General features: G+C 38.1%; 1 protein-coding gene across 2 annotated transcripts; it reads left to right on the top strand.

Moving 5' to 3' along the window:
• Window positions 1-1796: 1796 nt before the first annotated feature.
• Window positions 1797-23297, top strand: LOC105032221 (uncharacterized). 2 transcript variants are annotated; one of them, XM_010906602.3, is made up of 9 exons: window positions 1797-2117; window positions 10038-10165; window positions 11529-11585; window positions 11708-11821; window positions 17727-17795; window positions 17898-17981; window positions 20930-21091; window positions 22803-22883; window positions 22962-23189. In XM_010906602.3, exons 1-9 carry the CDS (start codon window positions 1865-1867, stop codon window positions 23025-23027), a joined length of 1014 nt encoding a protein of 337 aa, XP_010904904.1. In that variant the 5' UTR covers window positions 1797-1864; the 3' UTR covers window positions 23028-23189. The 2 variants fall into 2 exon arrangements, with proteins under 2 accessions (XP_010904904.1, XP_073116362.1); XM_073260261.1 differs by lacking the exon at window positions 22803-22883 and having other exon boundaries at window positions 22922-23297.
• Window positions 23298-24614: the final 1317 nt, after the last annotated feature.

Here is a 24614-nt window from a genome sequence, read left to right on the forward strand (position 1 = left end):
TGGGATCAGACCTACTGCACGAATTTCAGAGCAACCTCAATTCATCATATTTTTAATTCAAATATATCCTAGGGTCTGTGATGCAATCAGAGAGAGAGTAGAAAGATTCTAGAGAGATAAAATTCACAAAAAGAGAGAAAGATCTGGAGAGAGAAAATAGAGAGAGAATCTAGAGAGAGAAATTGGAGAGAGAAGGTAGAGAGAGGAGAGAGAAAAGAGAGAAAGAAGAGAGAAAGGAGAGAGAGGAAAATTATCTCCTTCTTCTTCTTTTTTTATTTTATTTTATTTTATTTTTATTTTTATTTTTCTCTTTTTCTTTTCTTTTCTTTTTCTTTTTCCTTTTTCTTTTCTTTTTCTTTTTCCTTTTTCTTTTCTTTTTCTTTTCTTCTTCTTCTTCCTTTCTTCTTTTCTTCCCACGGGTTCCGTTGGGCCAAAACAGGGGAGGAAAAAGAGGGTGGCTCGGGCTCCGACGACTTGGCCGGAGATCCGGCAACGACGGCCGAGAATGCAAGCTGGCCGGCGGCAGGGTCACCCTCCTTGTTGCCGGCGGCAGAGAAGGAAGAAAATAATAAAAACAGGGTATCCCTATTTGAGCCCGAACCGGAAGCCCGAACCGGCACCTCGCCGGCTTCCAAAAACACCGGTGACCGGAGAATAACAAGGAGAAGAGGAAATACCTTGTTCCGGCGGCCAAAACAGCTCCGGCGACCTCTTTTCTTCCGATCAACCACCACGGAAATCTCTGAAAAAAATCCCTCAAATCCCTTGATTTACTTCGAAATTTTTGTTGTAAATTCCTAAAGGAAGGTTGGAGGATCTTATAGTGGAGGTTTTCTACCCTAGCCGGACTCTTTGAGTCCGATTTTGCCGGAAATCGTGAAGGAAGAAGACTCCGGCTAGGAGTCTTCCTCCTTCTCTGTTCTGTTTTTTTTTTTTTTTGTGTGTTGTTGGGCCATCTGGGCTACAGGCCCAAGTAAACGGGTTGCTACAATTACAGACCAAGCAAGCCTTTTACTAGACTTGGCATTTTGTTAAAAACATCAATAGCAAGAACAAATAGCAATGGGGAAAGAGAACCCCCTCTCTGGGTTGCGGGCTTTTTATTCACCAAAATAGCAATCTTTTAGATGACATGGGACGTCCTTTAATTCAGCAAATCCAGTAGGCTCCAAAGTCCCAAAATAGTTTGTTTCAACGAATTGAACAGTTTTTATTATTCATTTTCCATGACAAAATAAATAATTAATACTCTATTGCCTTTTTTTCTCCTCCTCCTCTTCTTCTTTTCCCCTATAATAATAGTTGAAAAACCACTTTTCCAAGTTCAAGCATGGGAATAAAACATTTTCTCAAAACATGTTTTTTTAAGAGATATTTCAATTGGTAGACCCTAATTTCTTTGGCAAATCTCTATTGTTTTAACTTGAAATCGAGAATTAACTCCTACCATGAAACTGTAAACAGTGAATGAGGAGAATAAGATATTTTATCCTATGCTATGGAGATACATGGAAATATTTTCAGTAAATTCAACAAATCTCATCGAGTAGTTTCAATTAAGTTTTGCATCTCTTCATGAAAGCAAATAGCTGAAGAAGAAATCCTGCATATAATCTGTATGTAGATTTTGTATTACAATCTTAATCACCACAAGAAAAAAAAAATTCCAATATGATTTTTAACGGGTCGGTTGTTCATCAATCCACACCCGCCCCGTATCCTAGTCTAACCCGGATCCACTCAACATCTTGGCAGGGTCCCACCGGTCCACGAGCTAAGAGAGGATCCAACTCGTTTAGACTCGGTTTGATGGGAGCGGATTCCGAGTTCGCCAAGACGAAGCCAAAGAAACGGAAGGGGCGACATGGCGTCAACGATCGTGGACGGAGCTCTGTTCCTCCTCCTCGCGCTCCTATTTCCCCTTCACCTCCTCTCTTTAGGCCGTCGTCTCTTGCGGAGGTCAGGTGATGGGCGATATTTGTTGCTCCGATCCGGGGTTCTTCTCGCCTCGGTCGCCGTCCTGCTCTCTGCCGCCCTCTCCGATCTCAAGGCCTCGTCGAGGAACGACGCCGTAGTCTCCGAATTGGAGGAGATGGAGCTTAAGATCGCTCGATTGGGTAATTTTTCTTGAATTCCTTTTTCATCTGCTTTTCGATCCTTTTTCTTGTTAACCAGTTTCGGATTTATGAGTTATTGACATCAAAATGAGGCGGCACCACTTATATGATTGTAAATGCTGATGAATTTTGGGAGCTCTCTCTCGGTTGTAGTTCTTCAAAGCATTTCTAGTTCGTACAGTTCTTAAATCTGAAAGTTTCGTTTTTGTAATTCTGCTAAATCGTTGATTGAACGAAATACAACCAGGAAAAGCTTGGAATTAATACTAGTTTGTTCACAATAAAAATATGGCAAGATCTATATAGTGGTTTATCCAAGAAAACCGCTGGTATAAACTTATGCTGGATATTATTTCTCGCTGTGTAGGCTATGTAAAGATCATGGGCGATCTAATTTTGTCGTTGTCGCAGATCTCATTCATACATTAAGACTTTTTATTGAGTCAGTTTTCTAAATTCATCTTTGCTTCCGTTAAGGGCTAATTTCTGTGTCAAACATAATTTTTTTTTTTCCTTCAAAGTGATTCTGTTTCTAAGATATATAGAGAGTTGTTTTTCTAGGCAATAAGTTAACACTTTCAACATTCAAATACCTAAAGGATTGACTATTTTAATCCAACTAAACAGCAAGCCTGCAGCTTGACCTTCTCAAATTTTGGTAATAGATCAACAATAAAAAGAAGGAAGAAAGAGGGAGGAATTATCAACATGATATCTGCTACTAAGTATAGCTTGTAGTATGGTTTGTTCATGGCTTCAACTCTGCTGGCCTTATGCCAGCATTCAAGTGACACTAGTGACATGTCTAAGATCATAAAGAACACAAATAAGTAAAATATAGTATAATGGAAAATAAAATATGAAAATACATCTGGTAAGGTAAACAAATATTTTAGTTTTTATAGTATCTCATCAATGAGAGTAAACAAGAGGGAAGAAGGAAGATTCTTCTTACAGATGTAGAGGAAAAAAAAAGGAGATTCCAGGTAGGCACTATGGTTTCTGCCAATCAAGACGAGCAATGCAAAGAATTGTTTTCCTCTCCCTTCTCCTAATACAGAAAAATTGTAGACCTAAGAAAATTCAGATGGAAGTGTTGTTGAGAATTCAATGAAGCTTACATTAGGAATTTAAGGAAATTGGAATTTATAAAGCTGTTTAGCTTGGGGCTATCAATTTGTTCATGTTTACTTGTAGAATATACCTCTATCATCTTGATTTCTCATGCACTTATTTTATCATGTTCCTCTTTTTTACACGGGGTATGGTAGGTAATATTCGAGAATATTGTTGGGCCTTATATGGTGCTCCCAAGGCTCAGGGGACCAAGGCTAAGATCAAGATCGAAAGTTCATGAGGTGGTCATGGAGTTTCTAGGGCTAATTTGGGTCCTAGGACGGAAGCTGTTAGTCTTTCGGATCTTGAGGTTCAGAAATTTTAGGCCTTGAGGGGCTAACTTATATTTGGACTCAGATTGAGTCCAAAATTATGAGATTGGATCAAGTCATGGATGTAAATGAGCTTGGATGAGCGCAATCTTATATTGAGTTAGTTAGGAGAGTTTTTGGATTGGGTCACATTGACTCTGTATATAAAGATACATTATATTCTGACTTAATGAATTGAAGGAATACCAAAATCATTTTCTTCCTAAACTTCTCTCTCTTTCTTCCTCTCTCACTGGTCTTCTCCACGTCCTAGCAGCAAGAAATCCTAGGGTTTTTTGGCCGTCTACCCTAAAAAGGAAAGAAAGGAGGCGCTAGGGTTTCTAGCGCCCTCCTTGTGCACGCCTCCCTTTTTGTGTGCCCCCTTTTGGCCATCCAAGAGGAGTTCCACGCCTCATCTTTTGTTTTTGGAGGCTTCATCAAGTGTACTTTCAGATCCCAAAAGGTGGGCTTCAGCTCTAGTGGAGAAGGGGTTCAAATTGTAGAAAAAAATCTTACCGACATGATTTACAAGGCTGTTGAAATCCTGAAGGTTGTTTTTGCTTTGCTTGGTTGCTGGCCTTCAAGGACCTCCACGACCTGATCCTTGCTGTTTTCTGACATCCACAACCTGCGAAAGTTGCTCCAACAATTGGTATCAAAGCACGAATTGTGTGGAGAAAGGAGACTCCAGAAGTTGAAAATCTTCAAAGGTTGAAATTTCAATAAGGTTCCTGTCAAAGTATTTCTCAAATCTCTTGAAGTTTTGTTGTGTTTTTTGTTTGGATCTAGTCATGGGAAGCAATATGAAGGTTAATTTTGAGAAGTTTGATGGAAAAGAAACTTTTTCATGTGGAAAGTTCGGATAGAAGATCTTTTGGTTCAAGTAGATCTAAATCAGGCATTGGAGGAGAAATCTGAAGGGATGACAGATCGTTAGTGAATGTCCTTGGAGAAGAAAGCTTGTTCTGTGATTAGAGGATGTTTGGCGGATGCGGCGCTCTATTCGGTGTTAGAGGAAAGGACCTCGAAAAGTTTGTGATCAAAGTTGCACACCACATATATAAAGAAAAATATGTGCAACAAGCTGATATTGAATAAAAGACTGTACAGTCTTCGGATGCAGGAAGGTGGAGATGTCTTGGATCACATCCAGAAATTCGACTAAGTGTGCAATGAGTTGCTGAACATCGGGGTTAAGATAGAGGAGAAAGATTAATCATTACTACTGCTATACTCGCTGCCCTTTTTCTATAATCCATTTGTGATGATGCTGCTCTACGGCAAGAAGACCCTAGAGTATGAAAACATGTTCTCGGTGCTGCGGTCCAATGAACAACGAGAGAAGTTGACCAAAGAAGGTGCTCCCCAAGAGGGCTTGGTCGTGGGGGAGAGATCAAGAAGAGGAAGGAAAAGAGACAAGTCAAGGGGACGGTGAAAGTCTCGGAAGAGCAGGAATAAGAAGGAAGTCAGGTGCTACAAATGCAACGAGATCGGATACTTCAAACGAGATTGCCCGCAGTGGAAAAACAAGAAGGGAGATAAGGGAGGATCCGATGCGCTGAGTACGGTGGCTGATAGTGAGGTGGAAGATGACCTCTTGGTGGTATCAGATGGTTACAGGCAAAACACAGATGCATGGATCCTGGATTCAGCCTGTTTGCATCACTACACCCCAAATCGATCTTGGTTCGCTGCATACACCAGGACGGATGAAGGGAGCGTGACACTTGGAGATGATCATCCATGTTGAGTTGCTGGTATTGGAAGCATTCGGGTGAGAATGTTTGATGGGATGGTGCGGACTCTCACTAATGTAAAGCATGTCTCTGATCTGAAGAAGAATCTCGTGTCACTTGGTTACCTGGAGTGGAGTGGCTACAGCTTCAGCAGTCGTGCCAGGAGTGGGATGTTGAACATCTCAAATGGAGTCATGATAGTGATGAAAGGTAGGAGGATGGAGAACAATCTCTATAGGATGGAAGGATCTGTCGTGACTAAAGAATCTGATGCAGCAGCAGCGCAGGACTAGCAGAGGACTCACCAGTTGTGGCACTACTACCTAGGCCATATGGGAGATCATGGGATGAAGGAGCTGAGCAAGCATGGTCTAATTCTAGATTTGGATGGAGATATCTCAGAGGTATGTGAGCCATGTCAGATGGGAAAGCAGAGGAGAGTGCAGTTTGCCAGCAGTTCAGCCTGCAGTGCAGCTCTACTGAAACTAGTTCACACTGATGTGTGGGGACCGATCTCGATTTCAGTCAGAAATGGGGTGAGATACTTCTTGATCTTTATAGATGATTTCTCAAAGAAGGTATGGGTTTACTTCATGAAGGAGAAATCAAAAGTCTTCACCAAATTCAAAGTGTGGAAAACTGAGGTGGATAAGGAGATAGGTAGGAGCTTGAAGTGTTTGCGGTCCGACAATGATGGAGAGTACACCAGCAAGAAGTTTCAGATTTTTTGTGAGGAGTGTGGTATCAAAAGGCACTTCTCGGTGAGAGACTCCTCAGCAAAATGGGATGGTCGAGAGGATGAACAAAATCATTATGGAAAAGGCACGGTATATGAGGTTGCAGGCAGCGCTTTCTAAGATGTTCTGGGTTGATACAGTGGATGCAGCTTGTTATTTGATGAATCAGTCACCTCACATCAAGTTAGATAGAGGTATTCCAGAGGAGAAATGGTCTGGAATGAAGATTGGGCTGAGCCATCTAAGGGTGTTTGGGTGCATGGCATTTATGCACATCGGTGCTGGTGAGTGGAGCAAATTGGACGTCAGGTCATAGAAGATGGTGTTCTTAGGATATCCGCGAGGAGTTAAGGGATACCGGCTGTGGAATCCCTTAGAGAAGAAGATTATCATCAGTAAGGATGTCATCTTTGATGAAAATTCAGTTCTCCAAAAGCGAGATGGCATAGAGGAGCAGCAGGAGGTCCAGCAGGACAGTGCTGGACAACTAACATTCTATTCTATTTTGCCACTTGCAGGTGCATCGAAAGGATTTGGTATTCAGGTGGAGCACTCCCCAAAGGTGTCTCCACAGATGGAGAGAACTCGGATGGATGAAAAAAGTCAGAAGGTCCAACAAGAGCAAACAAGACCTAAGATAGATATCGGGATTGTACTGCACAAGCTCAAAAGGAACGTCAGGCAATCGGAATGATATGGCTTCAAAGAGACAATGTCATATGTCCTGATGACAGCGAATGAGGACTCCTATACCTATGAGGAGGCTATGGAGAGCCAGGACAGAAAGAGGTGGGTCCAAGCAATATCCGAGGAGATGCAGTCTCTCCACAAGAATGAGACATGGCGATTGGTGCAGTTGCCACAAAGAAAGAAATCCATTGGTTGCAAATGGGTTTACCAACATGAGGGGCCTTCAGAGCAGAGAGGTATCAGGTACAAGGTGAGACTAGTAGCCAAGAGATACTTTCAGAAGGAAGGCATCAACTTCAGCGAGGTTTTCTCTCCTGTCGTCAGGCATCCTTCCATCATGGTGCTGTTGAGCATCGTAGCAGCTCAAGACTTGGAGCTGGAGCAAATGGATGTTAAGATGGCGTTCCTTCATGGGCATCTGGAGGAGAGCATCTATATAGAGCAGCCACCTGGATTTCGAGAACCAGGAGCAGAAGAAAAAGTCTGTTTGTTGCAGAAATCGTTGTACAGGCTGAAGCAATCGTCGAGGCAATGGTACAAGCAGTTTGATTCTTATATGAGGAGCATCGGATTTTCCAGATGCGAGTATGACTATTGTGTTTATATTAAATCTTTGGAGGATGGATCTAGGGTGTTTCTACTCTTGTACGTAGATAACATGTTTATAGCATACAAGAGTAGGAAGGTTGTGCAGAAACTGAAGGCAGCCTTATCTCGAGAGTTTAAGATGAAGGATTTGGGGCCTGCGAGAAAGATCTTAGGCATGAAAATCTTTAGAGATCGAGTCAAGAAAGTACTGTATTTATCTTAGGGAGGCTACATCAGGAAGGTCTTGAAGAAATTCGGGATGAAGGATGCAAAACCGACGGAGCTGCCACTCGTCGGACACTTTAGACTCTCGAAGACGATATCGCCACAAACTGAAGTGGAGGCTCAGGAGATAGAGAGTGCCATATGCCTCTGATGTGGGGAGCCTTATGTATGCCATGGTGTATTGTAGGTCAGATATCGCCAATGCAGTGAGCCAGATCAGCAGGTTCATGGCGCAGCCTGGTAGGGAGCACTGGTGAGCACTGAAGAGGATCTTCAGGTACTTGACGGGTATTGTTGGAGTCGGCATATGCTACGGACAGCGAGGCGCTGAGGGACTCTCCAACACATCCAAGGAGGCTCGAAGGCTGATAGGAGGGTTCGCGGATGCGGACTTCGGTGGAGACGTGGACACCCGATGATCGACGACAAATTTTGTATTTAGCCTATTTGGAGGTCCTATTTCGTGGAGATCGTGCTTGCAGCCCATCACGACCTTATTCACGACTGAGGTGGAGTACATTGGCATTACGGAGGCAGCGAAGGATGCTCTATGGTTGAAGGGCTTGGCATTGGAGATGGACCTCGCACAGAAGGCTGTCAGGGTACACTGCGACAGTCAGAGTGCACTGTTATTTGCACAGAACTCTGTCTATCATGCAAGGACAAAGCACATCGATATCAAGTATCATCGGATCAGAAAGCTTGTGGAAGAAGGCGAGGCGGAGCTAGTGAAGGTTCACACCAAGGAGAATCCAGTGGATGCATTGACGAAGGTACTTCCACGGGACAGCTTTTAAAAATGTGTGACACTGATATACTTGATGGACAGGATGGAGTTGGTTGAGACCGTGGGGCATCAAGGTGGAGATTGTTGGGCCTTATGTGGTGCTCCCAAGGCTCAGGGGATTAAGACTAAGGCCAAGGTCCAAAGTCCATGAGGTGGTCATGGGATTTTTAGGGCTAATTTGGGCCCTAAGGTAAAAGGCTGTCACCCTTTCAGATTTTGAGGTTCAAAAATTTTGGACCTTGAGAGGCTAACTTATATTTGGGCTAGGATTGAGTCCAAGATTATGAGATTGGGTTAAGTCATAGCGTACATAGGTTTGGGTGAGCGCAATGCGCCCTCTTTGTGCATGCCCCCCTTTTTGCGTGCCCCCTCTTGGCCGCCCAAGAGGAGTTCCACGCCTCATCTTTTATTTTTGGAGGCTTCATCAAGGATACTTCCAGATCCCAAAAGGTGGATTTTAGATCTGATGGAGAAGGAGTTCAAATCGCAGAAAGAAATCTTGCCAACAGGATTTACAAGACTGCTGAAATCCTGAAGGCTGTTTTTGTTTTGCTTGGTTGCTAGCCTTTAAGGACCTCCACGACCTGATCCTTGCTGTTTCCTGACGTCCACAACCTGAGGAAGTTGCTCCAACAAATATATAAGGCAAGAAAAACATATAATTCTTTCTGATTAATTTTTGCACCATATCTTAACATCTGTTTGCTTTTGTACTTTCTGGTCAGGCCTACCATTAAACAAGTCTATCTCTGCTTTGGGAAACATTATTTTAAGGATGTTGGGCATAGAAGTATGAACCATTGTGGCTAGCAAGACCTTTTCTGATTCTAACTATTTATTCCTTTGTTTACTTGTTTTATTCTCAGGATTCCACTAAGTATTCCTTTATTATTCTTATATTTTCAAGATTTAGTATTTTTTATCTGCTGTAATATCATGAGCTGTATTCTACAATCATTTCACTCATTAGGTTTGTCTTAAAATTCCATTAGAGATGCAAATCAATGGGTGCCATAACCAGTTTTGGTTTTGCAATTGAAATTGATGCATTGAATGACCATCGCCTTTGTGCACAGGCTAACATAATTATGTTGCATTCCCAGTGAAGTTACTAGAAACAGGTTTATGAAGTACAGTGTAAATTGTTGAACCATTTAATTGAAATCAACAAGAGATTTCTGAAGGATATTTAGCAGGTCTTTCTTATCCACATTATGGATCATGATCTATATCTCTAAAAATGCCTAGAAATCAAAAATCATATATTTTGGTGGTTTCTAACATATGTATCGTGTAGACACAAAAAAGGAATTCATTGTGCCAATATGCTAAAATACATGATAAAGCAATTAAATTGAGAATCCACCTTATTGATCATGGTTCACGCATGTTAAAATATGTATAGATTGAAAATTAATAGATTTTAATGCATAGATTATAGAAAAACATGTTCCTATTATTTTAACTATTCATATTTGCACCTAGTTCATGCACAAGTTAGAGATCACCAAAACATGTGATTTTTGGTTTCCATGCATTTTTAGTGGTATAAATCATGTCCAGTGGTTTGGATCTTCGATTTGGATGCCCTGTTATTAATTTCGGAGTTGAGGATTAGATACCCTATCCTCTCAAGAGGAGCATAGTCCATCTCATATATATATATATATATATATATTAGCTTATTCTTTTATGTGTTTCTATAAATGATTTATGGGCAATGGATGCAGAGTCTTTTCTGGAGGAGAATACAAAAATCTTAAATTCTAAAACTCTTCATCTTGAAGAAAAGAATAAGCTTATTGAGGAGATGGAATACAAGATTCAACTGCTACAAAATGCTCTCCACAGCATTAAGGTATGCATTCAATTTATATTGAAGATTTTTTCTTTTCCAAATACACTTCATACACTATCTTCTGTTGGAAAATGTTAATATTGTCTTCTATATGTGCATTTTAAATGAACTGCAAATTTGATTTTCTGTATTTTCAGATGACACATACAGCAACTATCACAGCTAATGTTCTTTATTTCAAATTCTTTTTTTTGAGATTAATGGAGGTGAAAACCACCTGCTGATGCTAAGTAGTTAGACTACATTCCTTACATATTTTGTTTGTATATAGTGCATAAGCATATTGTTCGTATGTACTATACCACTATATTTAATCATCATTCACTAGCTCCATGGACTCAAACTGGAGCATGGTTTATGCTGGACGGTTTGCCTAATAGAACTTGAAAGTGACAAGAATGTGGTTTGTGTGAGGAAGTCTTCTTACTGTTTGATAAACTATATGGATAACTGATATATATTTTGTGTAAGGTGGCCTATGCAATGACCATGGTTGTTATGTACTTTGCATTGCGGTTGGCCTACGCATATGGTTAACCTTTAATTGTAGTCACTCTTTTGTTGATGTAGCTTGTTGCCTAGGTCATTTGGGAACCTACTATCTTGGGCAGGCATTGCAGTTGGTTTTGTTGTGTCCTTAATCTAGCCCATCAGTCAAGAAAGCCTGATGTTGTGCCTGCAAGGCTACTTGGTACCTTGGTATGAGGTTCTCATAGTATTCCAGGCTGTGAACAAAATGCTTATGCATCCACTTCACATGGTCTTTTTAGCTGGATTATCTGCAGTCTTCCTGTTTAATGCCATCCATTGTTCTTTGTTCAACTGTAGTTTGAGCAGGGGCACTACAAAAAATGGCTCTGCGAATGAAGGTTACAAACTCGGTTAATATAAAGAAACTTGTCATGTCACAGTTTTTCTTCGTTGTTTTGGCCTACAATAGGTATCTGATTTGCTGCTTTAGGTATCAGGGTAGTGGTTTTCGATCAAGCTACAGTCGAGTCAGGGTCATGTCACAGGCATGATATTGTCAACCATACCAACTTGGCATGAAAGAAGTGAGTTGACAGAATGTTCATAGTTTATGAGGTAATTGGTAGAGTTTGATTTGATAACACGGTGTGCGTTGAAGGATATGTTGACCTCAATTACCTATAATGGAAGTAATAAGAATTGTGAAAAGAGCAAGAAAAATCTTCATTTAAAAACAAAAAAAAAAAAAAAGGGCTGTATAACAATCATGAAAGATGAGAAAAGGTTTGTTCATTATGGTGTTGAACTTATGGATGCTTGGCTAGAAGTTTCATGATAATGCTTGGCAATTTTTTTCTGTATATGACAAATACCACCCTTTTTTTTTTTGCAGAAATCACCGAGTGACTCATCATATTCTGAAGACAGAATTACCGCTATGGAAGAAGAGGTCTCTCTCTCTCTCACCCCCCTCCCCCAACACACTCACATGCATGCATGCATGTGGGTGTGTTTCACTTCCTGCTTAGAACTGTATACTTACACGGCAGATAGGTGTGTTATAATGGTTAGGTGCAACTTCTATGGAATGAGTCAAGAGAGAACAACTTTAAGATTCACACTTTAGAATCATTGGTAGATGATGAAGAGGAAGAAATGAAAGCTGTAGCTTCAGAAGTTGATAAGGTCAGTCTTATGCTTGTCAGTATTTATCATGAACATTCTAAATCGTAGTATAAGAAAACAGTGCTATAGACTGAATATAGATGATTGGTTTTATTAATGGTTTCATAACATATGAAAGTAAATAATAGTTACGTCTATTGAATTCTGCAATTTGCTGAAATGTCTTGTCTACAAGTTGAATGGGTTCTTATATTTTGATCGCAAAAGTTTGAAACCTCTGGTATAGTAAAATGTTAGCATAATTTTATATGAGGAAGCTGCTTCTCAAGACAGTTATCTTAAATTTGTGCATCAGATGAACCAGAATACTGAGATAGCTATTTACTCTCACTAGGCATGACATGATGGGAGCTTTTTATTCTCGCATTGTTCATTACAACTCACCTGTTTATTGTCTATAGTTTATCAGTAATAAATAAAAAATTGAATATGGAAGGAAAACCTCTTAGCACTGCTAAGTGAACATGAAAGGGAAAACTTCTTAGTGCGTGATAAATGAACATGTACATCACATGCTAATTTAGGGACCATAAAACTTAAGTTGCACATGTTGGAATAAAACCATTATCATTAGGCCTTCAGAGTTTTTTATATGCTATACATGCTAGGACGATGCATGAAAATAATAGTGGTCAATAGGTACACATGCAAAAATCAACATACTTTGATGCAATGAATATGCAATGATTACTTTAGAAATATCTGGCAGCTCCCTCAAACTCAAGTCAATATTTACAAAGAGTTTGCCAAATGATGAATCCATGATGTGGCAACTGGTAGATCTGTTCTAGAGATTCTAAGAAGGTAGCTAGAGTTTGGTATGAGCTATAAGAGATGGCTCAAATCTAGGGCTTAAAGGACTATGATCACATTTAGGGCTCGATGGAGGCTCTTAGTGGCAGGGCTACATATAATATAGATATGCACAGAATTTCAGTTCTGGTTAGCTCGGAATGTTTATCTTTTCTTCACAGCCACAAGAGTAAAAGGAAAAGGAAGGAGAAGGGGTTAAATAGACAAAAAGAAGAAGAATATAGAGAAGAGAGAAAATAAAAGAGGGTTAAATTTTCACAAAGTAGTTACTTCATTAATAATATTCCATAAATTATACATAATTCAGTAGTCCTCAAGGACCCTTATTTATGGACGGTGAAATAACCCTAGAACAATGTTTTCTAATCATAAAAGGACTCTCAACTTACCTGTGATGGACCTAGCACTCAAACTATGACTCCAAGAACTTCCATCATATCAAATTTATCTACTTTCCTAACAAAAGACTACTAAAAATTTTCCAAAACTAGTAAATTCGTAATTCTACAGAATCCCATGTAGAAGATCATCAAAATCTTTCTAAATCACAATAGGACTCAAAAATCTACTAGGGAAAAAATCTGAGAATTAGTGTGAAAAATGCATGAAAGCAAGAAATACTTAAACCTTCTCCTTGAGACTAAATAGAACTACCAAATTAGCTAAACCTAATCTAGATCTATACTACATCAAACACTTCGGCTATGTGGATCTCATCGCCAAGATCTGTTGGATGATGTCCACATTCCTAATCCTCTGTTGGATCTCCAGAATTTGATGGTGAAGTCCCACAAACAATTTTCTTGCGATTAGTCCATTGGATGATTGCTTTTGTGTATGTTGATTAATTGTTCCGAGGACCTTCACTCATATAATGGATGAATAGCACCAAATCTAAAAATTTAACAGGATTCGGATCAGTGTAATGTCTGACCTCAATGTTTTTTATGGTTAAATTTTTTAGTTGTTCAAAGAATAATTCATTAACAACAAATTCTAGTGTCTGTTGCTCCATTTGTGGAGGATCAACTTTCGGAACCAGCATACCTTCAATCAGAAGGTCTATACATGGTTGATCTTTAAAGTTTTGATCTTTATCTTTATCCTTGATATTTGTATCTATGCATAGAGGATTTTGATTAGATCTGTCAGCTGCTTTTTGTGTATCCTCTGTCTCTTCTCATTCGAAGCGAGCTCAAAATCTGAAGAAGGAACCTTTTTTGAGATCATTGGTCGAGGCAAAAATGGTGTCAAATGTGGTGGATAGATGTAGATCATCCTCTTCTTGTTGCTGAAACCACTTCTTGTATCATCGAAGTGGCTCTTCATCTTGTCGGTGCCTTGTTTCAGGATTAATTTTCCATTGCTTAAGATGGCTTTGAAACTTTGATGCCATTGTGGTGCAGCCCTTTAGTTGTAGGGCTGCAAATAGTATAGTCTGTATAGATCTGACAGAAACAATTTTTGGGTCTGATTAGAGCTGAATATTTATTTTTATCCTTAATCAAAAAATTAACAAAGTATAAGGGAAGAAGAAGCGATTGGATAGAGGAGGAGGAGAAGAATATAGAGAAGAGAGAAAGTAGTGGTGGATAAAATGTCCACAAAGGAGTTACTTCATGTGTAATATTCCATAAATAATATATAATTCGTCACTTCTCAAGAACCCATATCTATAGATACTCAAACAATTTTAAAACCATGTTTCGTGATCATAAAAGGGCTCTCAACTTACCTATTTGTGGACCTAGGACTCTACATACATTATCTGAGTCAGAATAGGACTCTGAAAGTTATCAAATCTATTCATTTTCCTAATGAAAGATAACTAAAACTTTCTAAAAATTAGTAAATTTCATATGATCCCATATAAAAGACCATCAAAATCTTTCCAAATCACAATTCTAATAAGTTCAAAACTTTCTTGATCTAACTAGACCCAAGGTAGGATCTTTAGATGGTAATTTTACTATTATAAATAGGGCTCAAAATTCTACTAGAAAAATAGCTCTGAAAATTAGTACAAAAATTGCATGAAAATATTATTGAGGCTCAATAAAACTAGCAAATAGACTCTAACCTAATTTAAGCTTCAACTATGTCAAGGATGCAGGGCCATGCAGAAAAGGTCACATGCACAAGGATATCTCATTGCAACTAGAGTAACTATACTGTGTATGGCGTGACACAATACTTCACAAGCTAAGATGGTTCTGATTGAATTACTGAGGTAATATATCAGTAATTAAGTGACATGATAGTGTCCAATAAGGGCATGCGATGTTGGATTGCAGTGCTGATGAACGAGAATTAATGAAATACTGAGTTCATTAAAGAACAAGCTGAAGAGACTGGTGGTAAATTATTGCTATCAAATCACAAGCTTGCACAATCAGCTGTCAGCAAGAAAGTCTAGTAGTAACATTGAAGATTGACATGGGGTGTCAAAGCAATGCTACAGGAAAAAGAAAGTTCATGGATGGGAGATTGCCCACCGAGCAACTACAGACAGTAGAAAAGGTAGCCTGGTCTTATAATTATATAGGAAGCTGACCCATCAACAAATGCTACAATGGCTAAGGAGGTAGCCATTCCAATTATGTTCTTGTCTTGGTAGGAGCCATCTCAAGATGATTATGATGATATGGTCCATCTGGCGATCTCCATGTGCCAGTCACATAAGTATAATTGCCCTTAGAACTGCAGTCAAGAGCTCAAATGCAAAATGAATGAACAGATATAGTTTTATTTGTGAATAGATATCTTGAACCAGAAAGATCTAGGGTTTACAGGGGGTTTTGCTGGCAATGAACAAAGACCACTATTTGTGGTTAATTCGACCATCAGTGGTAGAAAACAAGCCTTTAAAGCTCAAATTTCCTCAGTCTGATGAGAAGGAAAGACAAGGAATACTCAAGGAAATGCCATAATCTCAGTATACCTGTTATAGCAGAGTGATTGTGATGCAAATCAATAGGGACGTAACTACATGGTGGCCCCAGGGGGGTGGCGGTGGGGAAGAGGTGGGTGTGGGGTTGGTTATGAGAGGAGGGACCATGCATCCCTGGGGTTGGAAAATACCTTTTACATCACTAGTAGAGGGATCCTAAGGCCCCTCCTTTCTCACATGTGCTGCCCTCTCACTCGATCAGCTAGGATATATATGGCAACAACCATCTATCCAGATCCCCATATTTCTAAAAATTTTACATTTCCAAGTAACATGTTAGTTAGAGACTTTTCTCCATCCAATTTTTCGTACTAGATCCCCATACTTCTGAAAGCATAGAAGTTAGAGTTACAAAGTTTTTTAATTCAATATTACTTGACTTACAAAGGTGTGTCAGTCCAGCCAATATTTTTTGCTGCATGGTTATATTTAAGGAGTTCAGAAATCTCAAAACTTTTTTTAGTATTTGATTCATCTTAAAATTTTATATTTTTCAAATTTTAAAATCTCAAAACCAACAAACTTAAGTCCGGTGCCTAGGATACATGGTTCCCATGGCAAAGGACTTGAGTGATTCTTCTAGAAAGCTATCTAGGGACATATTGTCCTTGATGGTTCAACTCTCATTCACTGCCTGTCTGGCTGGCACCAATTATTCGCTTAAGTGAGGAAGAAATTGAGTCATTCCTTCATCGCCTAATGTTTTATCCCATATCTCAAATTTCATATCACCTTTTTTGTGCGTGTTTGCGATGCTTGACATTAAAATGCAAAGAATATCCAACCTAAAATGCACTCCTTGGATTTCTAGCTCGATAATCTGGTTTCAGCAATCAAATGATGATCTGGTTTCAATGATCAATGTTCAAAGGATAATGATGATATCATGTGCTTCATAATCCATAACATATTATGGAGTTTGCTGAAGTTTCTGATAGCCACAGAAGATTAGTCACTTAATTCTAGCAAAGAGGCCTGACTAAACCGGTGTGCATGGTATGCTGGGACTCGGTCCAACAACTGGACTTTGGAACGAAACTCATTTCCTATGGTGGTTTTCTGAACTTTTCGCGTGAATATCTCGCATGTATTATGCTCTGATACAGTGAAAATTGAGGTGCAAATGTAGAAACAAGTTCATTATTGACCAGGGTATCTCCGTACTGTATACAGTTCCATGGCTTTCCACCTAAGAGTTCATGTCATCATACATGAGGTTGCATATATAACTGCATATTTAATAGACTTACAGACTTTGCAACTATGTTTCATGGATGAGTATATACTATGATGTAGCACAGGTAAATAGGACTGCTACTTGTATCTCTAATAGATCAAAATCTAGTTCCTTTTCCTTGTAACAGACAGATTGGGTCTTTTATTTTGTGTCCAAGGCTTGGGACGATGCCAAGTTTATGTGAACTAGTATGCTTTTGTATTTAGGTCACATGAGCATTGATTATCTCAACACTTGCCTCTGCATACCCTAGGTCTACCAATTGATAGCTGAGTGAGAATTACTCTTCATATGTTTGTTTACATAATTAACAAAGTATGTACTGCATAATTGATGCTTGAATTTATCTTCCTAATGTTGAAAAATGCGTGGTCATATCCTCTGGTCAGAAATATGATCTAAATCTATATAAGCTTTTGGGGATTGTAGACCTTAATATGCACTAACATATTCAAACATTTTGTAGCCCAAAACAGAGTAAATAATATACATACTAAATCCATGCTTCTTTTTTTTTGGAGTAAATATGAATAGTAAATCCATGAAAAATAAGTTTATAATTTATGTTGCTTATTAACTAGAACTTGTAAAAAGACTCTCTCTCTCTCTCTCTCTATCTATCTCTATCAAATTGCAAATTTTTAACATTACACCATGTGCATGATTTATTGAAGTATATTTCCTGTATTGCTTAGGTGATATTTATGAGTTAAGACGACATCTTGCTGGACAGAGTTTAAGCTTAGATTTATGAGTTTTGAATTAGAATGGTTTGCATCCTTGATCTTCTTGTTCTTATAAAGTTACTGTGTTTCTAGACTCCAATTCCTTCATGAAGTAATTTGTTACTAACTGAAACATAATCATTACCCTTGTTATGAATATTTTGGTGTACTTATCACCAGATGAAAAATATTGTTACGGAACAATGGATTCAAATCCGACAACTTGAGCAGGCATTTCAATCAACAAAGGTATATCATCATTGCATTCATCTATGGTAATTATATTATGAAAATTTATGTTTAAGGTTTCATAATTTCACTCATGGACTTCTCAACTGAGTTGTTTGTTAGATAATGGCTTCAAATGTTCGTAAGAGAATTAAGTCTGAAGATTATAACGACGTTGCAAGGCATATCAAGTGTGCAATAATGAAGGTACTTCAATATTTCATGTCCTTTGCCTGTTAATAAAGTATCTAGTTGTAAATGCTCACTTCTTGAAGTTTTTGATATTTCCCAGAAAATAGAGAATTATTTATCATGTTATTGTTATGGCCAAGGGATATTTTTCTAAGTATATAGGAAAATTCTGGGATAATAATATAATCACTAAGACAACAGATGTTACTAGCAGTCTAAGATACAAGCCTACTCTTCCATCCCTATATTTCTTGACCGATCAACTGTGTCATACTTGAAGAATATGCAATGTGCACAAATCTTACTATATACTGTCTTCCCTCATGTCTTGAAGACGAATACCCTTACTATAGCAACACTGTACTAAAACACCTCATCACTATAATGTTAGTTTTCTAGAGTTTATCTTTTCATTTGGCAAATTTTCTTCTTGCAACCCCTTTAGAAGGAAAAAAAAAACAACAGCAGCAGACACACCCCAAATAAAAAACAGAACAGACAAATAAAGGAAAGAAAAGTCACCTTCTTCCCCAAAGACAAATAAGTGTATTACATGCTAGCAGTATATGTCGGTTGCTGGTGGTAATGTATCTAGGATATGGACTGAATTGCTTGTCAGCTCACACAATATAAGACAGTTCCATGCAAATGCATTACCATCTCGTGGCTCTGGCATGATATCGGCTGCATCTCAGGCATTGGCACAGCATGGACCTACTGTGCCAATGGTCAGCTGGCATGCAATACCAGGGATCCGTTATCTCTTATTGGCTGCATGGTACATGCTGTGCGAGTGCCAGGCTGGCAAAGGATACCATTGTTCATGATCTAATATTCACTTCTTAGCTGTCTTCAACATCTAGTTTGGTATCTCTTTGGTTGTGGACGCTAGCAATCTTACTCTTCAAGAACAGGGCAAATCTCTTCTTCCAACATGGACCAAGCATAAAATTGATGAAATATTGTGTTTTCCATTTAGTAGTGCTTGACCCCATGAGATTCAGGCGGCAATATATTTGAACCACTTTATAAGGCAGCTGATGATGTCCAAGCTTTTTTCCCTGCATCAATGAGCATGCAGGTAAACTGTATCTCCCTGGTGGAAATATCCTGACATGTGAGATTATTCTAGCTATGACATTTTCTTGGTTCATCACTTATTAAATTTTGATTTGTAAATTGTTTGAGCAAAAGCTTTAACTTTATCAAGGCTTGTAGATAAAAATACTTAACTGGTGATGGGATCATAGGAGAACGGATTTTTTTCTCAAGCACAAAGGTTCTCATCAGGATCCTATGATCTAGACTACCTTGGTTAAAGTAACTTTTGCTAGAAGTCAGTTTGCCATATGATTTGTTTGGAAAGTGGATACTGAAAAATTTAGTTCTGATACTTTAAATATAATAATATTATTTTATTATGAATTATTTTTAATATTTAAATAATAAATAAAATTATTAATAAAAAATAAGTAATAGTTCATGTTATTATCGACTATTATAAATTAAATAATATTAATCTTATTAATTTCTAATAACATTAAATTACTAATATTGTTTATTGTAGTTGAGCAAAATAATCATATTATAATATTTAAACAAATAATGGGAAATTAATTTTAAGTATATTTTATTATTAACTAATTAATAATATTAGCGATACTATGCATTATTTATTGAATAAAATAATATTATTTTATCTTAATTATGGTTTTTATTATTTAAATATAAATAAATAATAATATTATTAATCATAATTAAATAATAATCATATTATGAACTATAATAGAATAAAATAATATTATTATCATAATATTATTTTTAATATCTTGATAATATCTATATTAATTATTTAATATCATTTTATCAATAATAAATAATAATATTTTTATTATTTATTATTAAAAATGTAACCCCAATTGAGACTGAGGAAAGAGTGGGGGCGAAGTGAGAGACCTCCATGTTTTCTTAATTTCTCTATTTTCAAGTGACTTAGGGAGCTGGATGGCCTAAAGTCGCATTCCCTTGCTTCTAGTTATTTTGGATAAAAGTCACTTTAGTGGCTAATGTGACTTTCATCTTTCAATCATCCACTTTGCTCAACCAAAATTGAAATTTGTGTAAATATTCCATTTTTAATATGTAAAGGCAATCAATCAATTAAATTCATGCCCATTATACCATATCAGCAAGGAATAGCAGATTGTTTTTTATCCATCAAAAACTATAGTTGTTGCAATTCTGTCATTGGACTATGAATCTAAAGTGCACATATAACAAGAGTAGGTAGCATAGGTTATAGCAGCAAAACTAATATACTTGGTTAATGAGGAAAAGGCATCTATTATGTTTGTCCAACCAAAAGATACTGGAAGGATTCCTTAACAATCAAAATTTTATGCAACGACATGAACGAGTAATAAAGGTTATGCTAGGAATTCACTATATGGGGACAACCAAGGATTCAGATCTCAGATATCGGGATGGGGTATCATCCCATATGTCGGGATAGGACCATTCCATTAAAGTCTCAGCATCCCAATCGGGACATCTTAGGACATCCCATAACCCAAATATCGGAACAAGACAGGTTGGTGGCACGTCCCGTTCTATGGGAAAACCGGACAGCCTCGTCCTATGGGATTTAATACCTTGAAGACAACTACCAATGTTTTCACTAATTTTAGATTACTTTTTGAGCATGAAACTCATTCTATTAAAATGTATTTCATATGCAGTTTAGAACAAAAATCTGTACCTCGTGTTTCTTTAAATACATGCTTGCCACATTGTCGCTGACATGATACAAAGATTGTGTTTCTATAGGTATTTCTTTCAGTCCATATTTGCAAGTATTTAGCTTTTGCAGTGGCAGGGTAATTTACTTTTTTATTAGAAGTGCCGTTAGATGTGTTTTTTATTTGGAGATTTATAGTTGATTACTTTCCTGATTGTGATGCTAGGTTTTACGGTTCATTAAGGGCATTCATCATCGTTATTCCCCAGAAATTGTTGGTTTACCTGATTCATTTTTTTTGGCGGGTTCTTTTTCAAAGTCATTCATATCTCAAGCTTATAATGAGTTCAAGAGAATCATGTCATTTGCCCTCGAATGTCATCATGAGGTGCGAATCTGTCACACTGATAAGTAGAATTTTTTTTATATCACTTATTTTAAGCAATGAATTGCTTTTGTTATAGTTATTTTTATATTGTCTAAAATTGTATATTACAAAAAATATGATTTGTTATATCATGATAGGATGTTCCCAAGCACAAGCAATTTATCATATGTTATTATTTGATTATTCCATGTCAGAAGGTTTCACCAGTCATATTTAATAGGTATATTTTGTTGAAGCCAATTTAATTCAATATAATTATTTGATTATGTGTTGAAACAATATTATGTTTCCTGTTGAATATATCAGTCTTTGACAGGTAACTGTTCTAACTGATCGTCACAAAACGTCCCTCTCATGGAGTTCATAAGTGTAGGACTGGCACTTCTTAAATCCTTTTAGACATCTTACTGCTTACAGAACGACCTCTGCTTCTATTTTTTTGAACATTTACCTTGGGGAGGACAAAATGTCCTAGTGCAGCATCCTGCTTCTCATTGTTTTCTTGAATTCTCTTTTTTGACTGAAAATTTGCAACATTCCTTCTCTCTGAAGGCCCTTTTGAGGCCAATTTCTTTAAAAGAAAAAATAAGGCCTGCAAAATTCTTAGTTTTCGTGGAACTTGGGTAATTTATATTATGTAAAATTAAAACTCTTTTCTTCAGATAATCACTTGTTGCAAAAATGTCCTTGTTGTTGTTATGTTTTACTCCTCCAATGGTAGACGTTTCTACTAGCCTTGTTGGCAGCTTCAGGATAGTCCATTTCCTTCAAGGCATGACTATTTAAAATCACTAGTGGTGTATTCAGTGCTTTGGTGTGTGATAAGTGGTGCACCACGGAAAGGGATTTGAGGAGGGGGTGCTCTCTCTCTAGCATTTCTATTCCTACTCTCTTCCCTTTTCTAACTTCTCTGTTCCTACTGTCTTCCCTTTTCCCCTCCTTTCCCTCTTCGCCACATTCACTGACTGCATCCTTCGGCTCTTGCATTTACCTGCCTATTATGAGTCTAGAAGCTCATCTTACCCCCAAATCTTAACCGCCCCATCCTCTTGATTATCTCCCTTGGTTTCATGATTTATCCTGACATCCACTCCATTGACCACACAAATCAGGTCAACAAGCACTGAATTAATGAATCCATGGTAAGGATCCATCGGGGGATGGAGAGGTGACATGGGCACTACTGCATGCCTTTGAGGTGATAGAAATAGACCCAGATCTTGAGTGTGTATGTTAGGCTTTGCCAAAGCCAGGGGCGACCTGGCCCAGGGCCTCACTTGTTATTTGTTCTAATGATGATTTATAATGACTTAAGGTCCATTTTCTTTTCCTGAGGGAGTATTTAAGCCCCGTATGGTAAGGTGCATTATAGAATTTTATGCCAGAGCAAGTGGATTACCTATTTTTTAGACACAAAATGGTTTTGATTGTTGACAGTTCATTGCACGGTGAGGCCCATATCATGAGCTTTTTGGTAGTGGTTGCTCTTCTGATCAAAATAAAAGAAGTGGGGGCCAAAAGATTCTAAAGATAAAATGTTAATTGGCATTATTCAGTAATAAAAGATGAAAAATGTTAATTGGCAGTACCTTACTCGGTTCAGACTTTACTGGACTTTGTTTCCATTAAAAATATTTCTGGCTATTTCTCTTACCTTCACCTTATTCAATTATTTTCACTTGATCTGTTAATGACCATGTTAGTTTTCCAGCTCCAAGATGTAGTGAAAGATGCAATGGAAATGAATAAATTTACTGCACCTCTTGCCAACAAAGAAGTTGCCTTTTTTGTGGTACGTATCTACTCAGTTCATCTTCTTTTCTGTTGTAGCTCCCTACTAAATGGTTTGCGCTTGACCATTATACTGCAGGCTTATGCTATAATGACCTTCCCAATACTGAGTGCTTGGGTTTTCTGTTCATCTTGCTTCAGCTAATTAAAGAGATGACCATGTATACATGTTGTATAGAGATCTCAACATTCAACTTCCTTTGTTACTTGAATCGAAATACAGTTCTTAGTGTATATACATGTACCTTGTATGACTGTGGAGATCATCTTTTGTTGTTATGGATCAATTAGCATTTCATTATTATTATTTAGGATCCCAAGAACCTACATAACATGAATGGGCACCATGGGGGTTGAGTTGAATCCAGCAACCTCCAGAATTTTCTCCACTGTTTAATAGAAGGAGGTTTGTGAATGGACTGCTGAATTGTTAACCGTATTCACAGTATTGCCGGATTTTGAAGTCTTTTATTTAACATAGTGGGTCCATGGTCTTTACTATTGAAAAATTCCCATCGGTAAACTCGTATATCTTCGTCTCCTTCCATGGTGGGCTTACATTTTCACCTCTTTCCCAAAAAATTTGGAAAGGGAACAACTAAGGAATCCCAAAATGTGAGGTTCCTCTGGGGCACCGGCTTCACCAAAGAAAAGAGCGTGGCAATCAACGTTGCCGATAGCTGCAACCGATCAGCCCGGCGGTATCCGCTAACCTCTATTGATTTCTTTCGGCCCAAGAAATCGGAGGTTCTTCCACCGCCTTCTGTCATTTCAAAGGACGGTGAGTAGCGTGGGGAACTGGCCGGTGGTATGTAGGGCTACGGTGGAGGAGCCGGCGGGCTTTGCAGTCCCTGTATACCCGGAGACATTGGTCTTCAAGGAGAGCTATTATGAGAAACTTGCTTTGGTGTGTTCATGCGGGAGATTGAGGGAATAAGCAAAAGGGAGATTTCGAGTGGTTCTCATATTTGGGTGCATGAGAGAAATTATGTAGTGAGGAGCCACATGGTTGTGGTGGTTGAAAGAATAGGCTTATAAATCTTGCTCAATCGTGGTACGAGCTCTGGCTAATATTTGAATGATTGTGTGCTTCGGTGCTTAGACATGTTCCTGGAAATTTTTGGACCAGTTGGTTTTTCACAGTTGAAGCAGTAATCTTTAACCGAATTGCTGTCTGTCTGATATGGGTTACTATCACTCCGGCATCATGTTCAGAAAGCGTTTGGTTCTATGTTCAAGCCTACCTGGGTGAACAACTGTCGCAGGTTTGTGTTTGCTGGTTATGGTGTATTCTTGTTTTAGATTTTATTTAGTCCGGGCCTTTGACGTACAGAGCTGCTGCAGACTACCACAAGCTTGGTTATCCAGGAAACCTTCCAAGGGCCTTAAACACCATCTGTGAATTGGGGCAAGCCTCTGCAGACCAGAGTCTCACATGCGATAGGGAGCTCAATCGCATTCGTGGCAGATGAAATGCGTCTAAACGTGTGTTGTGGATTAGAATTAAGAGCAGCATACATGTCCATGATTTATACAATCATCGAATGATGCTGTTTCTCCAGCTGAAAATATGGAGAGAAACCACGTTCTAAAATAAGACTGATAGTTACACAATATATATGACTAGCAAGTAACTCGTGGTGTGTAGCAGATTTTATTTAAATAATATTTAAAAATAATAAAATATAATAATAATAGAAAATCAATATTTTTTAAAATATATAATTTATTT

The sequence above is a fragment of the Elaeis guineensis genome, chromosome 7 (genome assembly GCF_000442705.2).
Source record: "Elaeis guineensis isolate ETL-2024a chromosome 7, EG11, whole genome shotgun sequence".
Taxonomy (NCBI): domain Eukaryota; kingdom Viridiplantae; phylum Streptophyta; class Magnoliopsida; order Arecales; family Arecaceae; genus Elaeis; species Elaeis guineensis.